At 37.0% G+C, this 23,008-nt stretch overlaps 1 protein-coding gene across 1 annotated transcript in view; it reads left to right on the top strand.

The window, feature by feature from the left end:
* LOC145981438 (sodium channel protein Nach-like) overlaps nucleotides 1-21,257 on the top strand; it is a 51,320-nt gene extending 30,063 nt beyond the window's left edge. Inside the window, exons 6-10 of the mRNA XM_083114671.1 lie at nucleotides 8,383-8,659; nucleotides 9,325-9,378; nucleotides 12,454-12,619; nucleotides 14,039-14,145; nucleotides 21,016-21,257. Of these exons, the coding sequence (XP_082970797.1) occupies nucleotides 8,383-8,659; nucleotides 9,325-9,378; nucleotides 12,454-12,619; nucleotides 14,039-14,145; nucleotides 21,016-21,257 (846 nt within the window). The remainder of the gene's footprint in view (nucleotides 1-8,382; nucleotides 8,660-9,324; nucleotides 9,379-12,453; nucleotides 12,620-14,038; nucleotides 14,146-21,015) is intronic.
* Nucleotides 21,258-23,008: the final 1,751 nt, after the last annotated feature.

The raw sequence follows: 23,008 nt of genomic DNA on the forward strand, positions 1-23,008 counted from the left end.
GTTTGCTTATTAAAAGCAGACGAAATTCTATGCTCTTGAAGCAGTACTCTATCTCCGACACGAAGATTAACCCTTCTTCTGCCCTTATTGTAGGCCTTTGACGCCTTTTGCCTCGTCTTTTCCTCTTTTTGTCTTGCAAATTCGAAAGCTGCGCCCATTCTTTCCTTTAACTGCATGATGTAATCCATCTGTCTCTCCGCCGTGACGTCCTCCCCGGTTCCATCTTCCCTCTGAAGCTCTATTTTTCGAGTGTCATGCGGTGTGTACAAATCACGTCCAAAGAACAAGAATGACGGCTTCAATCCAGTCATCGAATTCGTTGCATTATTAATGGCAAAACTTATCGCGTCCAAGTTTTCAGCCCACGACGAGTGTTCCTTGCAGAACTTTCCAAGTGCTTGCTTGATTATCTTAATCGCTGCTTCTGATTTATTTCCCTTCGGTCTATATGGCGTAATATAGACAGGCTTGCAATTCACAGAACGCAACGTTTGTGAATACAGTTTGCTTCGAAATACACTCTGGTTGTCACTGACAACGTATTTCGGGAACCCTGATTGAAAACAGTACTTCAAGAATGCTTGCGAGATCGTCCTCGCCGTTGTAGTTCTAAGCGGTGTCAAACTAATGTGCCTTGAGAACTCATCTTGAATGACTAAACAGTACTTGTATCTCCCTTTTGTACTTGTAGGCAGTGGTCCAAAAATGTCCAGAAACACTTTGTATCCAGGCGCAGTAGCTTTCCTCGAGTTCATAAATCCCATCTTTCTGCTGTTGTCAGGATTATACTGAAGACAAGTGATACAACTTTTGCAATAGTTACTGACATCTTTGACTACTCCGTCCCAAGTATAATTCTCTAGGACCTTAAACAATGTCTTTCCATGTCCTAAGTGCGCAGATAATAAATCATCATGCGAAGATTTAAGTACTTCATTCTTCAACTTTTCTGGTACCCACAGCTTCAATCTGGAGCTAAACGGTGGATAAAGTCCAGTGTTTTCGTCAACGAAACGGTAAAGCAGTCCATCATCGTCGAGACAGGAATGTTGCAGATAAAAGTCAAATTTTCTCTTCTCTCGAGCATCCTTTATTTCAACTTCTTCTCCATTTAAACATCCAATTAATTTCGACAAGTAAGGATCACTCTGTTGTTCTCCTTTCCACATTTCTTTATCGTTAAGATCTACGGGCGGCGAAGTTTCTTTCTGTCTGTCCGTCTGTCTTCCGTTTACAGTGTTGCCAGCTGCATCTGTAAACATCGCTTCCGTTTTCCTTTTATGCTTCCGGTCGAATTTCTGACACACTTTGCCTTCGACTTTAGGAATATCATGGTGTTCTATTATCGTCCCATCAGGCATCTCTAATCTGAAATATCCTTCAGGCTTGATGTCCTCTATCGGATAATTCTCTTCTGCATCCGAAGATCCAATGTAATTCTCCCTCTCGGAGAATCCCGCTTCGATCCTCGACAAGTAGTCAACCGCTGTGTTATTTCTACCGGCAATGTATTTTACGGTAACTGGAAACCTGGTCACCCTGTTTATCATTCTGTTTATGTGGCTCGGAATCTGAGAAGATTTCAAGATATCCACGAGCGCAGAATGGTCAGTGTAAGCTATCACTTCCGGTGCTTGCAGAAAGTAATATTCAAATTTCTCCAGACCCATGGTCAACGCAAATAACTCTTTCGCTGTGACAGAATAAGAACGCTGAGTTTCAGACAGCTTCTTACTCCCAAATGCAACAGTCTGCAATTTTCTGGTTTTATCGTCCTCCTGAGCGACGATATAGCCAAGCGCTATGTCAGAGCAGTCTACAAACAAGTGAAACGGTTTCGAAACGTCAGGAATCTTGAGATCAGGACTATTTACAATTGCATCCTTCAACTTCTGTAAACTCTCTTCTTGTTCTTTTCCCCAAAAAAATTTCCTATTTCCTTGTAACAAGTCCGTGATCGGTTTGGATATCTTTGCTTGGTCCTTTATGAAATCTGACAGAAAATTTAAGAAGCCTACTAGTCTCCTAACTTGCTTGATATTTCTCGGACGCTGCAATTGCTCTGCCTGTTTCCTCTTACTTTCCGCACAAGATATCGTATTTTCTGTAATTGTAAACCCAAGAAAATCAATTTTCTTTCTGAAGAGACGTGACTTTCGATAACTAATCGTCAGTCCTTTGTCTTTCATCTTTACCAGGACAGAATCCAACACTCTCAGTTGTTCTTCCTCGGTAGCGTTTGCAATCACTACGTCATCATAATAACATATTGCATCAGTTTGATAATGCTCTCCTAGCGTTTTCTGCATCAGTTCCGCAAGGTGAAAAGGTCCACTACGACAGCCATAAAATAACCTTTTGTATCTAAACGTCCCCATTTCTGTCAAGAAACCTGCATACTTTCTTGTATCTTCAGAAATCTGCATATTTGCAAATGCAAACGGAATATCCAGAACTGTAAATATAGTTCCCCCAGAAAGCTTACATATTGTCGACCTAATATCAGGTATTTCTCTACGTCTAGCCTCTAATCTCTTATTCAAGTCTTTGCTGTCGATGATCACTTTACATGTGTTATCTCTCTTCACATGAAGGATAGGCGGTGAAAGGTAATCTGTATCACCCCTTTCAATGATGTCGTCTTCAAGCATCTGCTCAATCGCCTGATTCATTAATTTCCTCTTTTGCTCAGAAAGTGGTCTAGGTTTCGCTCGGAACGGTTTCTCGTTATTCACATCCAAACGAACCTCGTAATCCTTTGCTAATTCCGGTTTATCTTGAAAAACATCAATATGCCGTCTCAGTATGGCAATCAATTTCGGCTTGTTTTCCTCTGAGATATCGGTACCCTCCATCAGCATGGCAATCCTTCTCTCTTCGTCAACCCCCTCCTCTTTGATGTCGCAGCTACGTGTCTCCGCTCCGCAAGCAGAAACGTTCTCTCGGACTCCTTCGACTCCATCCGGGGTCGAACCCAGTCCCCTAGAACCAACAGCATCAACGCTGTCACGTGTCGGCGGCGAATCAAAAGGCACGATTTTCGAAAGATCAGGCTCAATTGCCCACCCGTTACGATGAATCATGGGTATAAGTCCCAGCTTAGCCATCAATGTCCTTCCCATTAACATTTCATGATTAGCATTTGATAACACAAATATCTGATCCCGAGCCTTGCGTCCGTGAAACTTAATATTCACGTAAGCACTCCCCAGAGATTCCACATTTCCTTCCGCAAGTATTACTTTCGTTTTACAACCCTTCAATTTCACTCCATTTGTCTTCATCTTCTCGAAGACCTCCAAAGACACAAAGTTATTATTTGCAGTTTCCACGCCACGAACTTGACAAATTCGTGGCGACTCTACGCGTTTTTTGTTATTACTTCCTTCCCACGTTCATTAATCTTGTTTTCCCTACGGTGATTTGAAGCTCTGCAACCTTTTTGTCCACAAGTGTAGCATAATTTATTTCTCTGGCAATCTTCCTTCGAAAAGCGGTTCTGTTTGTTTTCATCCCTCACCGCAAGCCGCGAGGGTGGAGGGCGTGAAACCACATGTTCAGCCCTCAGGCGCTCGACTTTCGGGCGGTCAAAACCAATGCTCACAGGGTCCAAGAAAATATCAGATTTCTTTCTTCCACTCTCCTCTTCGCATTCCTGGTTAAATGACTTTCTCAAAGAGCAGCTGTAAATTTCATCTTCCGAAACGAAAGACTTGAATCTCTGCCTTTCCAAAAACTCCGATTGCAATTCGAGCGCGTACTCGCTCATTTCTCTCATAGAAGTGAATGTCTTGTTGTACAAATAATCCCTAAATACCGGATTGCAGTGCGATTTCACAAAGTCAATTCTCTCCTGCGCAGAAGCCGAATTCCTTATCCTACTAAAATGCCTGTCAACTTTGCGAACGTATTCCGCCAATCCCTCGTTAGCAAGTTGAAACCTTTGCGACAAAAATAACTCTGCTTCTCTCTGATAATCCAATCCGTGAAAAGCCTGCAAGAATTTATGCCTGAATTGTGAAAAATCACCGAACGGTTCCGTGAACAAAAACCACTCTCTCGCTTCATTTCTCAACGAAAGAGGAATAAACTGCTTCAGAAGATCATCTTCAGCAATTTTCAGCGTTCTCGCGTAATCTTGAATCCTATCCAGATACGAAAAAGCATCTTCCTTCCCTACATTTCCCTCGAATGTCGGAAGCGGCAAACGAATTTCCTCCATTGTCACTCTTGGAACGCACCTTTGTTCCTCAACAACAGAAAGCTCTGACTCGGTCGGGCTGGACCTGCTCGAGTTACCAAGCGACATTCTTGTAACTTCCCCTTTTCTGTTTCGCAAGATCATCGGTTCGATCCTCGTCCGTTTCTCTCCTTAACTTTCAAAGCAAAAATCTCTTTCAATATCCTACGACAAGACCTCAAATAACTAAGTTCAATCGCGGACAGAGCCCCCAAATAAATATGATACTATCCTGCCCCCCACACTTTACCTCCGCACTCGAGGTTCGGTGCACTTCGTACTCGGCTCAGATTTGTCTAGGGGTATCTTTCTTTGTACGACAATGCACGTGGGTTGCTACAAGTCAACATAATTATATAATTAACTACAAGAGACAACGGATAACCTTTGCGAAACCTTATTGCTATAGGGGAATAAATTACCTTGTCCAGCTTTTGTGAAATTATAAACGGAAATTTTTGGATATTTTCTATAGTTTAATTAACGTAAAATTTGAAGTATATATACATGTCGTATCCGAACGTTCATTTCTCTAATTATCGGGCCAAAACTCTAATTTTGATGTTGGAATCTCTATTGTTTGTACCTGGATCCTTTACATTTCATGAATTACATCTGAAGTACGCTTGTCACAAGGTAGACTCGCGTTACTCCAAGAAACGTCTTAACAGGCGCGAGGTCGCCCGACGTGTACATTTCTCAACCTCCACGGTGACAAGGCACTAGGCTGCCCGGCGCACCGTAATTACTTCAAAATAACATCCAGTACAAACTACCTTTTTACCTGTAAACTGGACACCAAGGCACTAGCTTGCCCGGCAATCCAATCTCTTACAGCATCCGTTTCGGGAGATCTGTCCTCCGGTCCTAGCCGACCGAAGCAAAAACAGCCTCTCCCTTCCAAGTCTCAGTTCCAACAGCCGACCTCCCCTACTCTCATCTGGGAGTTTATATACGTTTGGTTGGCGTCTGTTGCCAACCGCCCTTCTTTCAAAATTTTTTAATCTTTAGCAGCTAAACTGCCCGCCTTTTCCTTGAACGTTCGAAACACGAAGCAAGAACAGAGAGCTACATGGTAACTATACATGGAAAAATACGAACCTAAAAATGCATAATAAATTGATTTACACTAATCAGACATATATATGTTTATACACGTAATTACCTAATTAATTAACATATTAATAAAATATTTAAATAAGAGAAAAAAACACTGTTGCCCTGACACGGGGGCAGGGTAACAACTTTTATAAATTTACATCTTAGTTACAGATCTCCATAAATAAAGGACATAACAGATTTCCTTCTTATAATTAAATCCACGCGACGTTTGCAGTTTATTTACATAATATGGATCAAGCTGTCATATCAGTTATATAAAGACGACCAGGCGCTTGCTTGGAACTTTATGAACACTCCTTGACATAATGAAGCATATCTTTGATATGACTGGCGAAGGTTTTAAGTATTGACTCCGATTTTAATATAAATTGGACATTATGGGCTGGCTTCAAGATATATGTAGAAATACAAACTGCTGTAATTCGTAAAATATTAGAGACATCGACTTGATATCGGGTATGGCAACATGTTAGCATGTTCACAGGGCGAAACCTAACCATGCCAGATATCAATAATGAATAACTTGATCAAATAATAATAATCATGGAGACGAAATAATCTGAACTTATTCTTCCGTATGATGGCATGTTAGCATGCCCACAGGGCGAACCTACTCATACGGCAGAATAACATTAAGTCCTGTTGCTTTATGCAAAAGTTGAAAATATATTACGTATAAGTTTCGAAGAAATCAAACTGAATTATCACAAAGTTGTGAGCAATCGTAAATTAACTTATTCTCAAGCATGGTGACATGTTAGCATGTCCACAGGGCGAACCTACCCATGCGTCAGAATAACAATAAGTTCTGAGTCGAAATTTCACATTATTTTGCTAAGATTTTATTTAAAATTTCAGAAAACTTCAAAACAAAGTTTAAATTAACTTATTCTTTCGTATGGTGACATGTTAGCATGTCCACAGGGCGAACCTACCCATACGACAGAATAACTATGTCTCTAAGCTAATTTGGGAACGAAGACTGAGTTCTTGAACCCTCCCATAAAGGGAGCTGAGTATTTAAGATGTTAATCCATCGGAGTCGGTGATGAAAATGCCCCCGAATTAGGTTCCGTAGCTGTATTTATACCCCCGCATGTCAAGCAGAGCGCCTCCCGTGACACAAAAGATAAACATAGCTACAGCCGTGATATGCGGAACTAATTTGTGTATAATGGCAATATTCTAAAGATTAAACAGTATGGTCCATAAGGTTCATTTTTCTATGTCTAAAACAACAGTTATGATCCTTAAAGTTTCTATAATATTCTCTACTATAAAGTTGTCACATTCTTAAAAACTTCTTTCCAATGTCCATAAGGCTTATATTACTAATAACTCCAACTGAAATATAGCTCTTATGGCTTTCATATTAGTTTGATTCTAAAACTGAGAACACATATTTTTGACTAATTGTCAACAATGAAAGATTTTGCTTTCAAGAACCTTGCAAATAACAAATTCTAAACTTCTCGAATGATAGAATTAGGTCATTAGTTCAAATGTTAAATAACTCATCTTTCATAACGTTTTTTAAGTCTTTTCCACTACCTTTTCACCTACCCATCATTCTTCCATTTGACCGTTTCTTCACTCCTTGTGCGCTGTATGCCTTCACTTCCTACGCTTATTCCAATTATATTTCTTCTTCTCCAGTACTCATTACTTCCTGATCTTTCCATCTACTTCCAGGTCCCTACTTTGACCATTGTCACTTTGTGCATCCATCCATCCACTCAGCTATTTGGACCATTACCGAATGCTAAACTCTCTTTCTCAGACTAATACCTGCTGGTCCCACTTATATTTGGATTTTCTCTTCTCTTTACCTTTACCCACTTCTTGTGCAGCGTAACCATTATATCATTTATTTCCACATTGTTCCAAAAGCGCCTTTTCTTTTCTAACCACTCTTTCTAACTACACTCAATTTTCCTGCTGAACTCTTACCCTACTTCGTTTACTGTATTCACTTCTTTCCATCAACTATGTCGCATTCGTACTCTCTTCCATCACTTCTCTAGAACTTCTATTTCCACCTACCCTTTGGTCTGTATCACTTCAGTCTCTCTTCACTATATTTATTTTCTTCTGCTTTATATATTGTTACACTACATTTCTCATCTTCTAACACTCTTCACCATCCTGGTCTCCCTTTTTAGTTTCTACTCACTCTCTGTGCAAGAATTCATTCACACTTTTCTTCTTTACTTCTTTCAATTGCGACTTATATTCATTGTTTCAATAGCTGCACTTTGGCCATCTCTGGTCCACATCAAGGTGAATAAAAATTATGATTTTCATTCAAAAAAATGATTCTTGATGATTCTTTTATTTATATATGATTTTTAATGAAATAGAACAAGCTTAATATTGCCTGTGTGGTTTTTGGCACCATACATACAGATATGCGTTTCTTGTAGAAAAGCTGTTTCTAGTACACGAGCCTGTAAAATATTTGAAAGTCTTTGTGCATGAATTTTGGCAATTTTTAAAATGATTGTTTCCAAAATATCAGTATACGGTTTAACATGATTAGTTTTTTGTATATTTTTCTACGCAAAATGTTTACTATTTTTGCCTATAAAAATTATTGAATTTTAAATCTTAAGAGAAATTTACGTGTGTTTAAAGTTTCTCTATTAAATTTCCTTTCATGTGAGCTTCACCCTATAAGTACATATATTTTGTTCCCTTTCTTTTGCTTTCTTAGAGACTAATAAATAAGTGATTCTAATATACAAAATCCTTATGTACATTATTCTATAAATTATGTATTTCAAGTTATTTAAATCAGTGATTTAAAGGCAAACACCTTGGTCCACATCAACTCCGTTAATCAATTCTTTGCTGAACCTTCACTATCGCCATCCCATTCAACATTTCCTCACATTAGCTTCATGAATTGGTGTAAATTTTATCTAGATCTTTCTTACAAGATATTTAAATTGTATAAACCATACTTCGATAGTGCAAAACTTTATCACGCCTAAGAAATACATATTCATATAATTTTTTAGGTTATGGTTCACGATGGAACCGACTACCCAGAAGTTTCAGCCCTGGAAAACTTTGTAATGCCTAGCCAAGAGATGTATATTTCAGTAACCGGATCTAGTATCCATGGTGTTGATGGTATCAGAAATATAGCAGTAGACAAGAGACAATGTATCTTTGATGATGAGCGAAGTCTACGAACTTCAGACGAATACAGCTACCAAACGTGTGTCACAGAGTGTAAAGTGGATTATCTATACAAAAACTGTAACTGCACACCGTTCTTCTATACTAACATAAGTGAGTTTGTATTTGATTGTTAATGGTATGTTTCTTTCAGTTTGTTTGTCTTTCTTTCATGCTCTCTCTTTCCGTGTTCTCTCTCTCTCTCTCGTATATTCTCTCTGTATCCTTCTGTCTCTCCATTTCTCGATGTCTTTCAGTTTTCTCATTTACTCCATGTATTTATCTCTGTTTCTCTTTTCGACCACTTCTCTTTCTACTTCATGTCACTTGAGTTCCTTACATTTTAGTTAATGTTATCATGTGTTCTTTCGTTCACGTTGTTATGCGTCTAATGTTCACTAACATTGCAGTGTTATGTGTCTTTCTTATGTTTTATGTCCTGTTTGAATGCAATTTATGTTGCTTTTTACATTGCTCTTTATGTGGATACGTGTCCTAGGTGATGTATGTGCTTCCTTTTAAATCCAACATTATGCACAGAAAGACTAATCTGGACTGAACCTACAGTATAAACTGTGATCTGAAGCACCATGTGCCTCCATCGGGTATCGAACCCGGAACCTCTTGATTACAAGTCGACAACGTTACCAGTACTCAATCGGAGAGCCATTGTGCGCTATCTGTATTGCCATTTATGCTGTTATGCGTGTTTTGCAATATTTATAGCGCTATTAAAAGATAATTTATTAAACAATAATAATAATTGTGTCTCTTTTTAGATAATGCTAGAGTTTGCACAATGAAGGATGTCGAGTGTTTGGAGAAATACAAACGTAAGTAAACAATTTCATTTTAGTGTTCTTACAAATGTTAATATTCTACTTGTATCTTGAGTGTAATTTGAACTGAATCAATTAAGATATACTAATTTGAATGTCAATAATTATACATTTCCGTGCATACTATTCAAGATAGTTTCAATTGATAGAACCAACCCACTGTCTGCCACATGAAAGGAAAGACAACCCGGAATACGATTGGTTAAGCTGTTGCTTTACTATTTTCTGATAATAGCGGGGGAAAAATCCCTGAAATGTAGTGTGCAGTGTGAATACTTCCCGAACAAAACGTACGAAAACCTTCCTTAATGAAAAAAAAACATGAAGAAAGATAGCTATGCAATATCTGTATGCATGTTATTCTTTAGCCTTTTAATAGCATCTTTAACTTCAGTCAAAGTCAAACATTGATTTAATACCAATGCTTTAATACTAGCTGAGTTAATTAAATATGGTGGAAATTCATTAATATGTCAAATTCATAAATTAATTTGTTTAATATGGAATAAAGAAGAAATCCCTCAACAGTGGAAAGAATCCATAATTGTTCCTGTGTTTAAAAAAGGTGATAAAATGAACTGCAATAATTACCGTGGAATTTCTCTACTGTCAACAACATACCAAATATTGTCTAACATTCTTTTAACAAGACTAACTCTATATGCTAATGAAATTATAGGTGATTATCAATGTGGATTTAAATGTAACAGATCAACTACAGATCAAATTTTTCACATGAGATAGACACTTGAAAAAAAGTGGGAATATAATCAAAATGTCCATCAGCTATTCATTGATTTCAAAAAAGCATATGATTCAGTTAAAGAGAAAAATTATATCATATATTAGTCGAGTTTGGAATACCTAAGAAGCTTGTTAGTATGATAAAAATATGCACCAGTGAAACAGAAAGTAAAATTCGTGTGGGTATTAATATGTCTGACAAATTTACAATTCATGATGGGTTAAAACAAGGAGATGCATTATCTCCATTGCTCTTTAATTTTGCATTAGAATATGCTGTTAGGAAGGTAAAAGAAACTAAAGAAGGACTAAAATTAAATGGTGTGACTCAGTTGTTAGCATATGCAGATGATGTAGACTTACTGGGGGATGATGTGAATACAATTAAGAATAATGCTAAAATATTTTTCAAAACTGCTAAAGAAATAGGTTTGGAAGTTAACAAAGAGAAAACTAAATATATGCTTACAGGCCGAAACCAAGTGTTAGGTAATAATCAAAATCTAATTATTGATAACAACTCGTTTGAACCAGTTTCCAAATTCAAATACTTAGGAGTAATATTAACAAATGGAAATTATATTAAGGAGGAAATAAAAAGTAGGCTTAATTCAGGAAATGCATGTTACTTCTCTCTTCATAAACTTTTGTCTTCTCGTTTAATATCTAAGAAACTAAAAGTTAAAATATACAAAACAGTAATTTTGCCTGTAGTATTATATGGATGTGAAACTTGGTCCCTTACATTGAAAGAGGAACATAAATTGAGAGTATTTGAAAATAAGATCCTTAGGAAGATCTTTGAACCTAAAAGGGATGAGGAGACAGGTGAGTGGAGAAGGTTACATAATTTAGAACTACATAATTTGTATTCATGTCCAGATATTATTAGAATAATTAAATCAAGAAGAAATAGGTGGGTAGGCCATGTGGCACGAATGGGAGAGGAAAGAGGAGTTTACAGGATTCTTGTTGGGAAACCTGATGGTAAGAGACCTGTAGGAAGGCCAAGACGAAGATGGAATGACAACGTTGAGATGGACCTAAGGGAAATCGGTAGGGATGGAAAAGATTATATAGATCTTGCTCAAGATAGGGAAAGATGGAAGGCCTGTGTTGCTGCAGCCATGAACCTTCCGGTTTAAGAAGGCTAGAGAGTTAGTTAGTTAGTTATCTGTATGCATGGATAGTTCATGTGAGTGTGTGTGTGTGTGTGTGTGTGTGTGTGTGTGTGTGTGTGATACACACCTTTACACCGAGGAACCATATCGGTTTTGGGGAATTTTCCTGGAGTCTCCGGAAATATAAAAATCACCAAAAATCCAACACAAAATTATGAAATAATTTTGAGTTATTTCTGATTTTCCCCAAATACTGCGAAACTTTCATAAAATTTGTGTGAATTACGTCCCGTATAGCACTCCAGGCGGCAGCACAAATTCAAATGTGTGTAAACCCTGGTCTGCACACACACACACGCGCACTAGAGTGCTGAATGGGACTACTTTTTCTCGGTCGTACTCGTTTGAGTTTCCTACCCTTGAGCGTATACAATGGAATATCATTTTAATGTGACAATAATCGTAGGTAGTTTCAGCCCACAATCATATATTTCATTTTCATCACTGTGTATTGGTAAGATGGAGCAAACTATATTTTAACATGGAGATGATGACTATGTTCACTTAAGTTTCAATTTTACTGCGTGTTTCACTTCACGATCCATATCTGAGGCCCCACCACCACAGACAAATGACGGTTGTGCGTGTACTACTGGTTTTGCCTGTCCGAGCGTTATTCCCTCGAGCGAGGAAGCTCCAAATTTTATACGCTATCTAGCGTTGTCCGTGCAAACTATTTGGCGCTCGAGCGAAACCCTCTCCGAGCAGCACTCTAACGCATATATACACACACACACACACACACACATATTCCACGAGCTCTTTTTAGCAGTGTTGAACAGCCATTTGTTTTTCGTTCATTTAACAAGAGGAACTTTTGAAGGTTGACACTTCAACCCTGCAGATGAGAGTGACGTTAGCTCTCGAGAGCTTGGAATCTTTTCCACAACTCACCTGGTCGATAGACCGACAGAATCTATTCATCATTGGTCGCCAGGAAAGCTTGAAGTCTTATCTCAGAGGAACTTTTATTTCACCATTTCCATCCCAAATATTTTTTTAGTTATACGTATTATTCTTGATTTGAGCATGATACAGTTATGTAAACGACATCGTTCTCTGTGTGGAAGTACACCAAAGAAAATTCTATAGTAAAATACAGAAAGCATTTACGTTTGACTAACAAAGTTATTTTCGTTTCCAGCTGGCTCGAAGAAGATCAAACCTCCTCCAGATATTCCAGGAATTGACTATACTCGAGGTGACGGCATGGAATGCATGGACTGCTACACTCAATGCAGCGACAAGTCTTACGCAGTGTTTGCATACTCCACAATATTAGACGGCAAGAATCACACATCAGATATAGCGTAAGTATTGATACTGCCAGTAATATAGATGATTCTTATGAGAAACCATAGTTAAATTTTTAAATGGGCGTAAACATCAAAGTTACATCCTAAAGCCTGGTTTACACGTAATGATCCTGCCAGATGTATTAAACAAAACATGTGTGGACGGCAAGTTTGACGTCATGTATGAACTGAAAGAAAGATGAGTTGGAGCTTTGTTTTGAAGAAAAATGGAAGACATTATATGTAGAGGCATATCTCGTTGATGTTGGACGAGTAATGTCTTATTTTTAAATTTCTGGGGTTACTAATGTTAATCATTTATAGTCGCATGCTTTCGTCAGTTTTCTGTCAAACTTACCTTATCATGCAAGACTGGCGACAAATCAATACGTGTGGACCAGGCTTAAGAGAAATGTTTCAGACGAAAACAGATATTAGGTGTGTGATAGACCAATTAGTGAAGACGAGAATCGGATGCGTCATAGAGGAATGGTTACCTCTATTAAAAAGTAGTCATTCTGGATCTGTTTTAATTCTCGGGTAGCCAATCGGAATCGGTTTTAATTCTCGGATAGGCACTCCCGCCGTGGGTTAACTCCCATTCGTTTTCCATCAAATAAATTATCCAATGCTCTTCTGTGCTGTATCTTAATGTGCCCCGCCGATCGTTCAAAACAGGTTTCCTCCATTAGAAAGTATGCTTGTATATCGAAGTCCATGCAATACAACAATACCTGACCGTAGTGAGACTTGACGTGGAACAATGGATATGTTTCCTTATTGAACAATTTACAACGCAGTTACTAGTTACTCAAATGGTTAAAATTTGTTTAAAATCCTGAAAATATGAACATAATTCTCGATTCTATTTTATCTAGTGTCGTGGGTGATGACTGATGACACAATAAAATTGATGAAGGGACACTAACATGGAACATTCATGTCCAAGCAGGGATTCGAACCCGGATTCCTAGCGCCGTTACACACTGTGATAACCACTACAACGCGGAGGTTGGCGAACGTAAAGGCAACTGAGGAAATAAAGAGCAGGATAAATTGAAGATGGATACAGGAGACAAGAGAGAAAGCTAAAAAGAAAGAAAATGAACGATAATATGTTTAATGAAGGAAATGGAAGTAGTTACAACAGAATTGTGATTAACAAGATTAAATTAAATAGTATTACAAGAACTATAAATTAACATAAGAATCATATAGAACAGCATCTATTTGAATAATGAGATTTCCAGGTATTTTATTATACGAAATGTATTTCTTTGGTTTAAAGTAAAATGTTTTGTTACCTATAGAGGTTACAGCGAAGTTACTATTTTTTCTAATATAATTCAACAGTCGAGGCGCCACCTATTTGTATAACCAATTAAACACAATGAAAATTTTCTTTAATAAATGTATTTATGCATATATTCTCAGGAAAGGTTTTAGCATACAAAATCGCAGCATTGTCCATGTATTCTTTCAAGAACTTGTAGCAATTCGATACAGAAGAGAAGTTGAATATCCATGGGACCAGTTACTTGGTAAGTGTTCTTCTATATAGAGGTGTGACGATATGCTTGCAGTTTAAGGATTTGTGTGGGTGTACTACATTCATAAAGAAACTGATATCTTATTCTCCTGACATTCTTGATGATGCTGGAGGAAGCACGTGGCCACCTCAGGTCCTTTCAATGTTGCCAACTCTTGTAAGGACACGCACGTGGACATGTTGCGGCCACGTGTCTCGTGAGGTCCGAGTGTCTTTAAGGTTGTCCTGAACTGTACAGTGGCGTACGCAAGGGGGGGTTAAGGGGTTTAACCCCCCCCATTGAGCATTTGAAATATTATGAAAAATGCTGTGAAGAAAATTAAAAATGGCCAATTTATCACAGTCAAAGATCTACTACTTCTACTATAACTACTACTACTACTAATAATTTGAATTGTTATTCCCATGCAGCATGAAGAAAAGCACAGGATTCCAAACACACGTGTCTTTCAGAGTGAATGACTTGAAAATAAACACGAATTATTGAAAATAAAATATGAGAGCAACTTTGATTTAAAATTTTCTGTATCTCAGCTGCCTCAATGTTCAATGAACATATATTTTTTTGTGTGTGTGAACAATGAACATTAACTAAAAAAAAAGTTCTTGGTTCGTTGTAAGCGGGTAATGTATAGCTAGGAGGACAAGAATACACAGCCACCAGTCCACCTTCCCATTGCTTACACTGGCACGTTTAAATTTCTTATTTCAAACGACAATAACATTAACTATTGTAAAATGTTTTGTTGGTAAGAACAGCAAGACATTCCAGATGTGAATTATCGGGGACCTTTATGCGGGGACAAGAGTTGAAAAATTCCAACCAATTCCAGAAATCTAACCCTGATCTCCCGCGAGATTGTCAGACGACGCCCTACCGACCAGACCAGGGGAGCTCCTTGGATGAGTTTCCATACCTTGATTATTTCAATTTATTTTAATATATTTTCTTGATTTTATGGATTTTCTTTACACTTAAAATGTCTCACCTTCTTGACTATAGTGTAAATCACCGAACTATTCATTTTATATAAGAGCCAAAATGGATGCCTAACAGAAATGTTGAATTAAAAATTTTTAAATCTTATTTTCTACTGTTTTATAATAACCTATCCCATGTGTACATTTACTAACAAAAGTAAACAACGCTAAATTTTCCTTTCTTATCAGTGACAAAGCAAAGACAATCGTAAGCATATTTTAACTATACTTTAGTTCAGTATTTCACTCACACCAAAACATTTCTCAATATTGTTGACGTGCAGAGTATTGTATTCTGGTGGCAGAACGAAAAGATCGCCACTTTTTCATTCAGACTCAAATCAAAGGCAAGCCGAGAAAAACAATACCCAAACTGTTGAGACAGGGGGAAAATATGTATTTTTAATTCGATAGAAGGGGTTCACTTACTGCCAAATCTTCGTCAGAGCTGTCTTCGGATTCACTTTCCCTGTCGCTGACTTCGATAACAAATCTTTCAAAATTCAAGTTCTCAGTTAAATTGTCCACATCCCACAGTTTTCCCTCTTCTTTTTCAATAACGTGTCGAACTGCATCTGCCCAGTTGATAGCTGAAATTTGAGCAATGCCACTCTCAGTTAGTCTCTTCACTTCTTCAAGCTTGAATGTTTTGTTGTTCCTGGCAACGTACCCTTTGACTTGAGCCCATATCAATTCAATGGAATTGAGGTTACAGTGGTGAGGGGGCAAGCGCAACATAGTGTGCCCCGCTCTCCTTGCCATTTCGTCTATCACGTAACTATCGTAGCTTGGCTTCAAGTGGGAAACGTGATCCAAAAGTTCCAACTTTAATGAATCAGCTGAAAGTACGACACCCTTGCCACGTATCCATTCTAAAATATCACCTTTCCTCCAAGCAGTGGTCGGTAATTTTTCGCATTTCACGCTATGATAGGGAGCATTGTCGAGCACAATACCACTGTCCGCATTAAGTTTAGGAAGGACAGACGAAAACCAATCTTTAAAAACATCGTTCATGTCTTCATGGTAATCGCCAGTCTTCTTGGACACAAAAATAAGTTCCGCACCTTCAACAAAGCCATTTTCACTTCCAATGTGAGTGATAATTAGTATTTTCCCTTTTCCTGATGGTTTTTTAAGTCCAGTTGATAATCCTTCGAGGAAAGCTTGCTTTTTTGAGGTTATAGTGCTATCATGCCACACCTTGCTTACAGTGTGCCCCGCATTCACCCACGTTTCATCCAACTAATAGATTTTCTTACCTTGGTTTCGTAGTTCCCGAATAGATCGGAGGTATTTTCGCCGCCAAACAACAATATCATCCCTATCAATGAGTTCTGCTTGTCGGTTCCTCTTTCCAAAAATACAAACCCAACATCCAGCAAGAGGTGGTTGAACGTAGACACACTGAAACTTGTAAGATCTTCATCATTATTAACTTCAGTTAATACCTTTATCAAAGTAGGCAGTTCTTGGTTTAGAAAGAAAGAATGCACTTTGCGCCTTATTGCACTTATTTCGAAATCGTCATACTTATTAACACGAAACACAACTTTGTGTTTTTTTTGGGGAGAGACAACTTTCCCGGTCATTTTTCTCTCTTTCGTAACCCTTAAAACTGCAGACACTGACACAATACTGCACTGGGATACCAACTTAACAACTTCTTTTACTGGTTTCTCAGGATACCACTGACAGAACGTTACATAAATATTGATTAGAATCTGTTTCTCGCCCCTTTTCAAAGGCTGTCCTTGCTGGTGCTTTGAAAACAAGCTCCGAGAACACGGAGACCTTCCCGCACGCATAGAACTCGCCATGTTGAAAGTGGCACTACTTCCTTGCTGTTCACATGATTATTTTTAGAAAATAACCAAGGTTATAAAATATCATTATGTATGCAAATCTCTAAGCTCATTGAAAGTTACAATGCATATTCCTACAAAATGTTCACACTTCTCTTGCCTTGCCATGTCACCAAGTTTTTTTACGAAGTGCACTATATTTGGCGGAACAAATTCGTTAATAGGATGCTTGTCAAAGATTCCAACCGCAATAAATTTACGAACTTTCTTTGTCTTGTTTTGATCATCATCATCAATATATTTATTGGACTTACAGCATTGCATATGGCTGTATATGCCCATTATATATTTTATTTACATAAGATAAAATTTACATAAAATCTACCAACAAATTTCAAATACACTCCTATCTATATCAAACCTCAGAAATATACATTACCATGTTATATCATTTTGTCTTAAAAAAAATGCAAGTAAAATATATTCAATTCGCATGCAAGAAAGAAGCCAAATTTATGGGAAACGGTTACTGGTGCAAAGAGTTAACCATAAAGGTGAAGCAATAACTACAAAAGAAAGAGCATTGGGTTTAAAGTGATACGTTATTTGCGGCAGCGTATCCCATACTACAAATTTGCCGTTGTTTTACCTTACGTAATCAATCCTGTAACAACGCTGGATTTTCGTGTGGATTATTTTACTTCTATGAGTTTGCAATGCTTTCTGCATGCACATGGTTTTGTTTACAGAAGGTCTCAGGGTTGGTGATTTGAACTTTAGACAATTATTTCGTATCAAAGAAACAAAAAAATGCTCCTAGAATTTGTCAAAATCGAATGACTAGAAAGTAATTTCGCTCTATTCTTTTCATAAATACTATATTTATGTAGATCTTTACTACTTAATAGCAGTAGTGGTATTAGTAGTAATTAAACTAATTAATAAATTATAAGTATTATTAATTAATTATGATTAATATTATTTAATTAAAGTATAATAAAACAATGGTAATGTGAATTTGGAGAAAGCTTTAGAAATAACCCCCCCCTTGATGAAATCCTGCGTACGCTGCTGGAACTGTATCATGTAGGAGTAGTGAAAGCATGAACCTCACGGGAAATAAATATATCCTCCATGTATATTAAACAATACAGGAACATTAAATTCCTGATTCTGGTTAGAATCTCATAAATACATTAATTTATTTTGTATTTGTTGCTGACAGGGTTGATAAAGTTAAAGGGACCTATAAATTATAATGGGTTCGGTAACAGGACCGGAACCATTTCTGCCGCACAATTTAAATTCGGTCCAAGTTGCGTATTATTTCAGTTCAATACGGGACTTGGACAGGATTTAAATTATTCCGGGAAAAATATCCCTGGACCGAATTTAAATTGATTCGGAGAAAAGGTTCATGGACCGAATTTAAAATATCAGGAAGAAAGGTTCGTAGACCGAATTAAAAATAAAAAGCTTCTTTACGGTACATATACAAGACTGGAATTGAATATATTGAAAATTCCTGGAACTTTGACAACCATGGTTGCTGATTCTCTGTGTAGGCCAGAAATTGTTTCTGGGTCATCGAATAATTCTATCCATTTAAATAACTGGTTGAAATAACATCAATGATATTTATCCACAATTGCAGTTTAATATTAGCGTGTCAATGGGCCTGGTCAAAGCAAACCATTGTAGGTGGCAGCACCCCTGTTTTGTCGCCACGCTTTTGATCGGCAATTGTTCTCCCATTTAAATACATTGGGAATTTGATGCCGAACGTGCTGCTATAACATTAAATTGCAAGTTTAATTTCATCTTAACCTCAGAAATTATGTCTGAACATGATAGTTGAATAATCAGTCCTGTAAAAGTAAGTTTTTGAAAAGACGATCGTCAACAACAGAAAAGATATCGGACCTCGAGAAAACCTTAAAATTTGCAGAGCACTTGTTTACGTCACTTGCAATTTTCACAATGTAAGTGCTTTATTGTTGTGAATCCGGTAAAGAATAATGCATAATAATTCCGCGCGACTCTTCATTTTTACGTGATATAACACTTTTCCGCAAGACTAGTAAATATAGTCCTCTGTTTTATACATATACACATTTATCGAGAAGAATAGTTATTACAAAACATATTTTATCTTCTGTTTCATGTCTCGCAACCTCTAGGGCTTCCTTATTAACAAGAATTATAATTTTACAATTGTTCAAAAATAGGTCGAAAAGAGGAGGGGAAAATGTTTACTTAATGCAATGAGAACATACGTTTATATTAAGTTATCGGATAGGGCATAGTGTCATAGTGTGTAATAATAAATATCATGCGCTTACATAGAGGAGAAGGTCTAAATATGGGCGAAGGTTTAAATATGGGTTTTGGAGTTATCAGCGCTCCCGGTGCTGCAGCCTGTCAGAGGCTATTGGAACTGGTTACCTGTCAAGGACAAAGGTTGCGGCGCCAATTTGCAAGAGAAAGTGATGGTTTGTTTCGGCCTTGGACGCTGTTATAGAATTGCGACCTCCGGAAACTTTTTGCAGGGAAGTTTTAACTCAGCGTTTTCTGAATTCTCATCTGCTTTGTATAGCTTATGATATCAGCGGTACATAAAACAAATGTGGGCTTTTATAATGCCATGATTTATTTGTGAAGTATGTACCGCAGAGAGCGAAAATAAATTGAAGAAGAAAAATAGCGCGATGGTCTAAATATGGGCTATGACATGAGGTCTAATGTTGAGATCACATTTTCAACAAATATTTGGATGTTTTTCTTAGTTTCGATTTTTCCCATTCCGCGTGATTTTCAAAACAACAGATTATTCATAAATATGAATTTTATAATGTTTTAGGGATAAATGACTCTTGATTAAAATTTTAATTGCTTTTTGTGATATTGCCACTAGTAGCCCATATTTAGACCACAATTTTGAAATACATCTTTTTACCATTTTTTAGAAATTCCTTTTTTTTAAAAAAAAAATGGAGACCTTCTATACTTTAGCATGTTATTACATTTAAGTATATATTTCATAGACCTGCATTCCAAAGGTAGGTGCTTGATATAATAATTTTTTTCCTCCGAAAATGACAACATAAAAAGGGGGGGCCATATTTAGACCATTTCCTCTACTTAATACATTTTTCTTTATAATTTTGGGAGTTTCTTCAATTCCTACTCCCGCCGTTGAATTTCACATACTCGCAACTTAGAACAAACAAAGCCTAGTGTAAAAACCTATATTTTGTGACCCATGTCAGCTAGGTACAACCCAAATGGCGTCAAGCTTAGTGCTCTTTGTGCATAAACATATTATTTTAGCCCGTCTGAGCTTTAATATATTAATTCTTAGGATAATGTAATTTTCGGAAACTTATTACTTGTTTTACGTAACTAATCTAAAAAGCTTTACTAAACTCATTTTTATTATGGATTGACACGAGAAATTCTTACCTTCTCAGCAATACTATCTTTATTACTAAAACAAGACGCCGATGCTTCGGAAAATGTCACTAAATTTATAAATTTTTATAAACACCTTGAATTCCTTATTCATCAGCAGGTAACATTAGACAACATTTCGTTATATTTATCAACTATTTGAACCGTTTTTATTCATCAGCAGGTAACTTTAGACAACATTTCGCTATATTTATCAACTATTTGAACCATGTATATTCATCAGCAGGTAACTTTATACAACATTTCGAATATTTATCAACTATTTGAACCGTATATATATTCATCAGCATGTAACTTTAGACAACATTTCGCTATATTTATCAACTATTTGAACCGTATATATTCATCAGCAGGTAACTTTAGACAACATTTCGCTATATTTATCAACTATTTGAACCGTTTATATTCATCAGCAGGTAACTGTAGACAACATTTCGCTATATTTATAAACTATCTGAACAGTTTTTATTCATCGACAGGTAAGTTTAGAGAACATTTCGCTATATTCATCAACTATTTGAACAGTTCTTATTCATCAGCAGGTAACTTTAGACAATATTTCGCTACATTTATCAGCAATTTGAACATTTTCTCTTCATCAACAGGTAACTTTGGAGGACTTTGCAGCATGTGCATGGGATTCAGCCTCTTGAGCGTAGTGGAAATTGTATACTTCTTCACAGTGCGATTGTTTTTTTCTTTGAGGAAGAACAATTCAGTGACTCCAGTGCAAAGGAGAACACGACAGTTGAAGGTGCGGCCACCTTCTTTCTGCGTGAAGAAGAATAAGCGAACGGAGAACAGAGGAAACTTGTGGAATGTCCAGAATGCAAGGTTTCGTAGGTGAGCTTCATCTTTCAACACAGCAGAACATAACTTCATGAAACGTTCAATGAATGTTCCAGTTGAAAGGCATAGATGGCGCTGGAACAGAACCACATTGTGTCGTAAATTATGTTGACATTTCTTATAGAAATAAATTTATATTTTCTTAACGGTAGGAGCAGCAATAAATATTGTATATTGGAAGAGTCTTATTTTTGTAAGGCCAGTAATTCACTTAATGAGAATTCGGTTAAAGTTTTAGAATTCTCGTGTTAATATAAATTGTTTGGCAATATGTAAGCATCAAAGTAAAAATAATCGTAATGAGGTGGAATACCGTGTTGTTTCTGTACATTAAGTATATGTGTCCTTAAGCGCAACATGAAAATTCTCAGCATTTACCCACTGCGGTTTAGTTCTTTGCTGGTTCAGGACACATTTCAATCTCATATATTTTATTTGTGTGGAAAAACACAACGATAAGACTTTCTCAGTCGAAAGAGGAATCACGGTAATTAAAAATATGCAAAAATGACAAATATTGATTGGGGTTGTTTTAAGCTGTTCAAACTTGAAATCTTAACATTCGAACAAAGTGTTCAAATTAAACTGTTTCACCTATTGATCATGTAATATTCTATTGTCTTTTCTCTTTACAACGAGTTCAAGAATGCTTCTGTATCTTTATTCGTTCCAGATATATACGTAATTGAATATAGCATGTTTGTGAAAAATTAGTTTTTGATCAACCCTTACATAATACGTAAAAATCATATTTCAGCAAAACATTTGCAAGTGTCGGTTTTGGAGCAAAGCAAAGCTGTGTAACAACTATCATCAAAATCGGTGATTATGAGGGTCAACTCCTGCCTGATTTGACATGAAATGACCCATATTATAAACATATAATAGGTTTCTTGAAACATTGACATTATAGCGCAATCTTGCAACACTAAACAGTAATACGCACATCGTCAGAAGGAAATTAGTATTGAATAAAACGTTTTCATCATAGGTGCCAATGTTATCAATATCACGATACACGCTCATATATTTGTTCATATTTAATTGTATAAAATTTCACTTACGTGATGTTGCCGACCTCAGGTAGATTTTACACCGAAGGACAAGAGACATGTCGCCTGGCAACAGAGTGGCTTGTCGCTTAGTAACGAACATTAAGAAATAATGGACTTGTTTGTTACTTGGGCGTCACTCGCACCATTATTGCATAGCGTCCTGTGAAACAACGTGTCACAAGGAACGTTTTTTTGCGCATGCGCAGTAAATTTTTTGCACAATGGAAGGGAAAGTGGGTTCTTAGATGTGTGTGTAGTTCCGTATCTGTCCATTTACACTGCAGAAGCTTTCGCAATACGAGAGGCATTGCTTTATATACAAGAGAAGAAGCTGAATTCAGTTATAATTGCAACCGATTCAGCCTCTGTGCTAAATTCTTTACAGTTTGCATCATGGTCATGTCATACGGAATGGTACATTGTTAACATAAGAATACTCACACTGAAATTAACGAGATTGGGATATGATATCAACTTTATTTAGACACCTGTACATTCTTTAATAGAAGGGAACAATATAGCAGATACTTTGGCAAAATATGCAGCGAATCAAACAATCCAACGGCCGCTTTCAATAAAGTGTCCGTCCGTAGTTTTGGAATCACACACTAGAAAAATACTATTTACTGACTGGCAAAGCTTGTGGACAAATACTGGCACTCAATGCGGTAAGACGTACTATTCTATACAAGAA

The sequence above is a fragment of the Lepisma saccharinum genome, chromosome 29 (genome assembly GCF_977018435.1).
Source record: "Lepisma saccharinum chromosome 29, izLepSacc3.1, whole genome shotgun sequence".
NCBI classification, from domain to species: Eukaryota; Metazoa; Arthropoda; class Insecta; order Zygentoma; family Lepismatidae; genus Lepisma; species Lepisma saccharinum.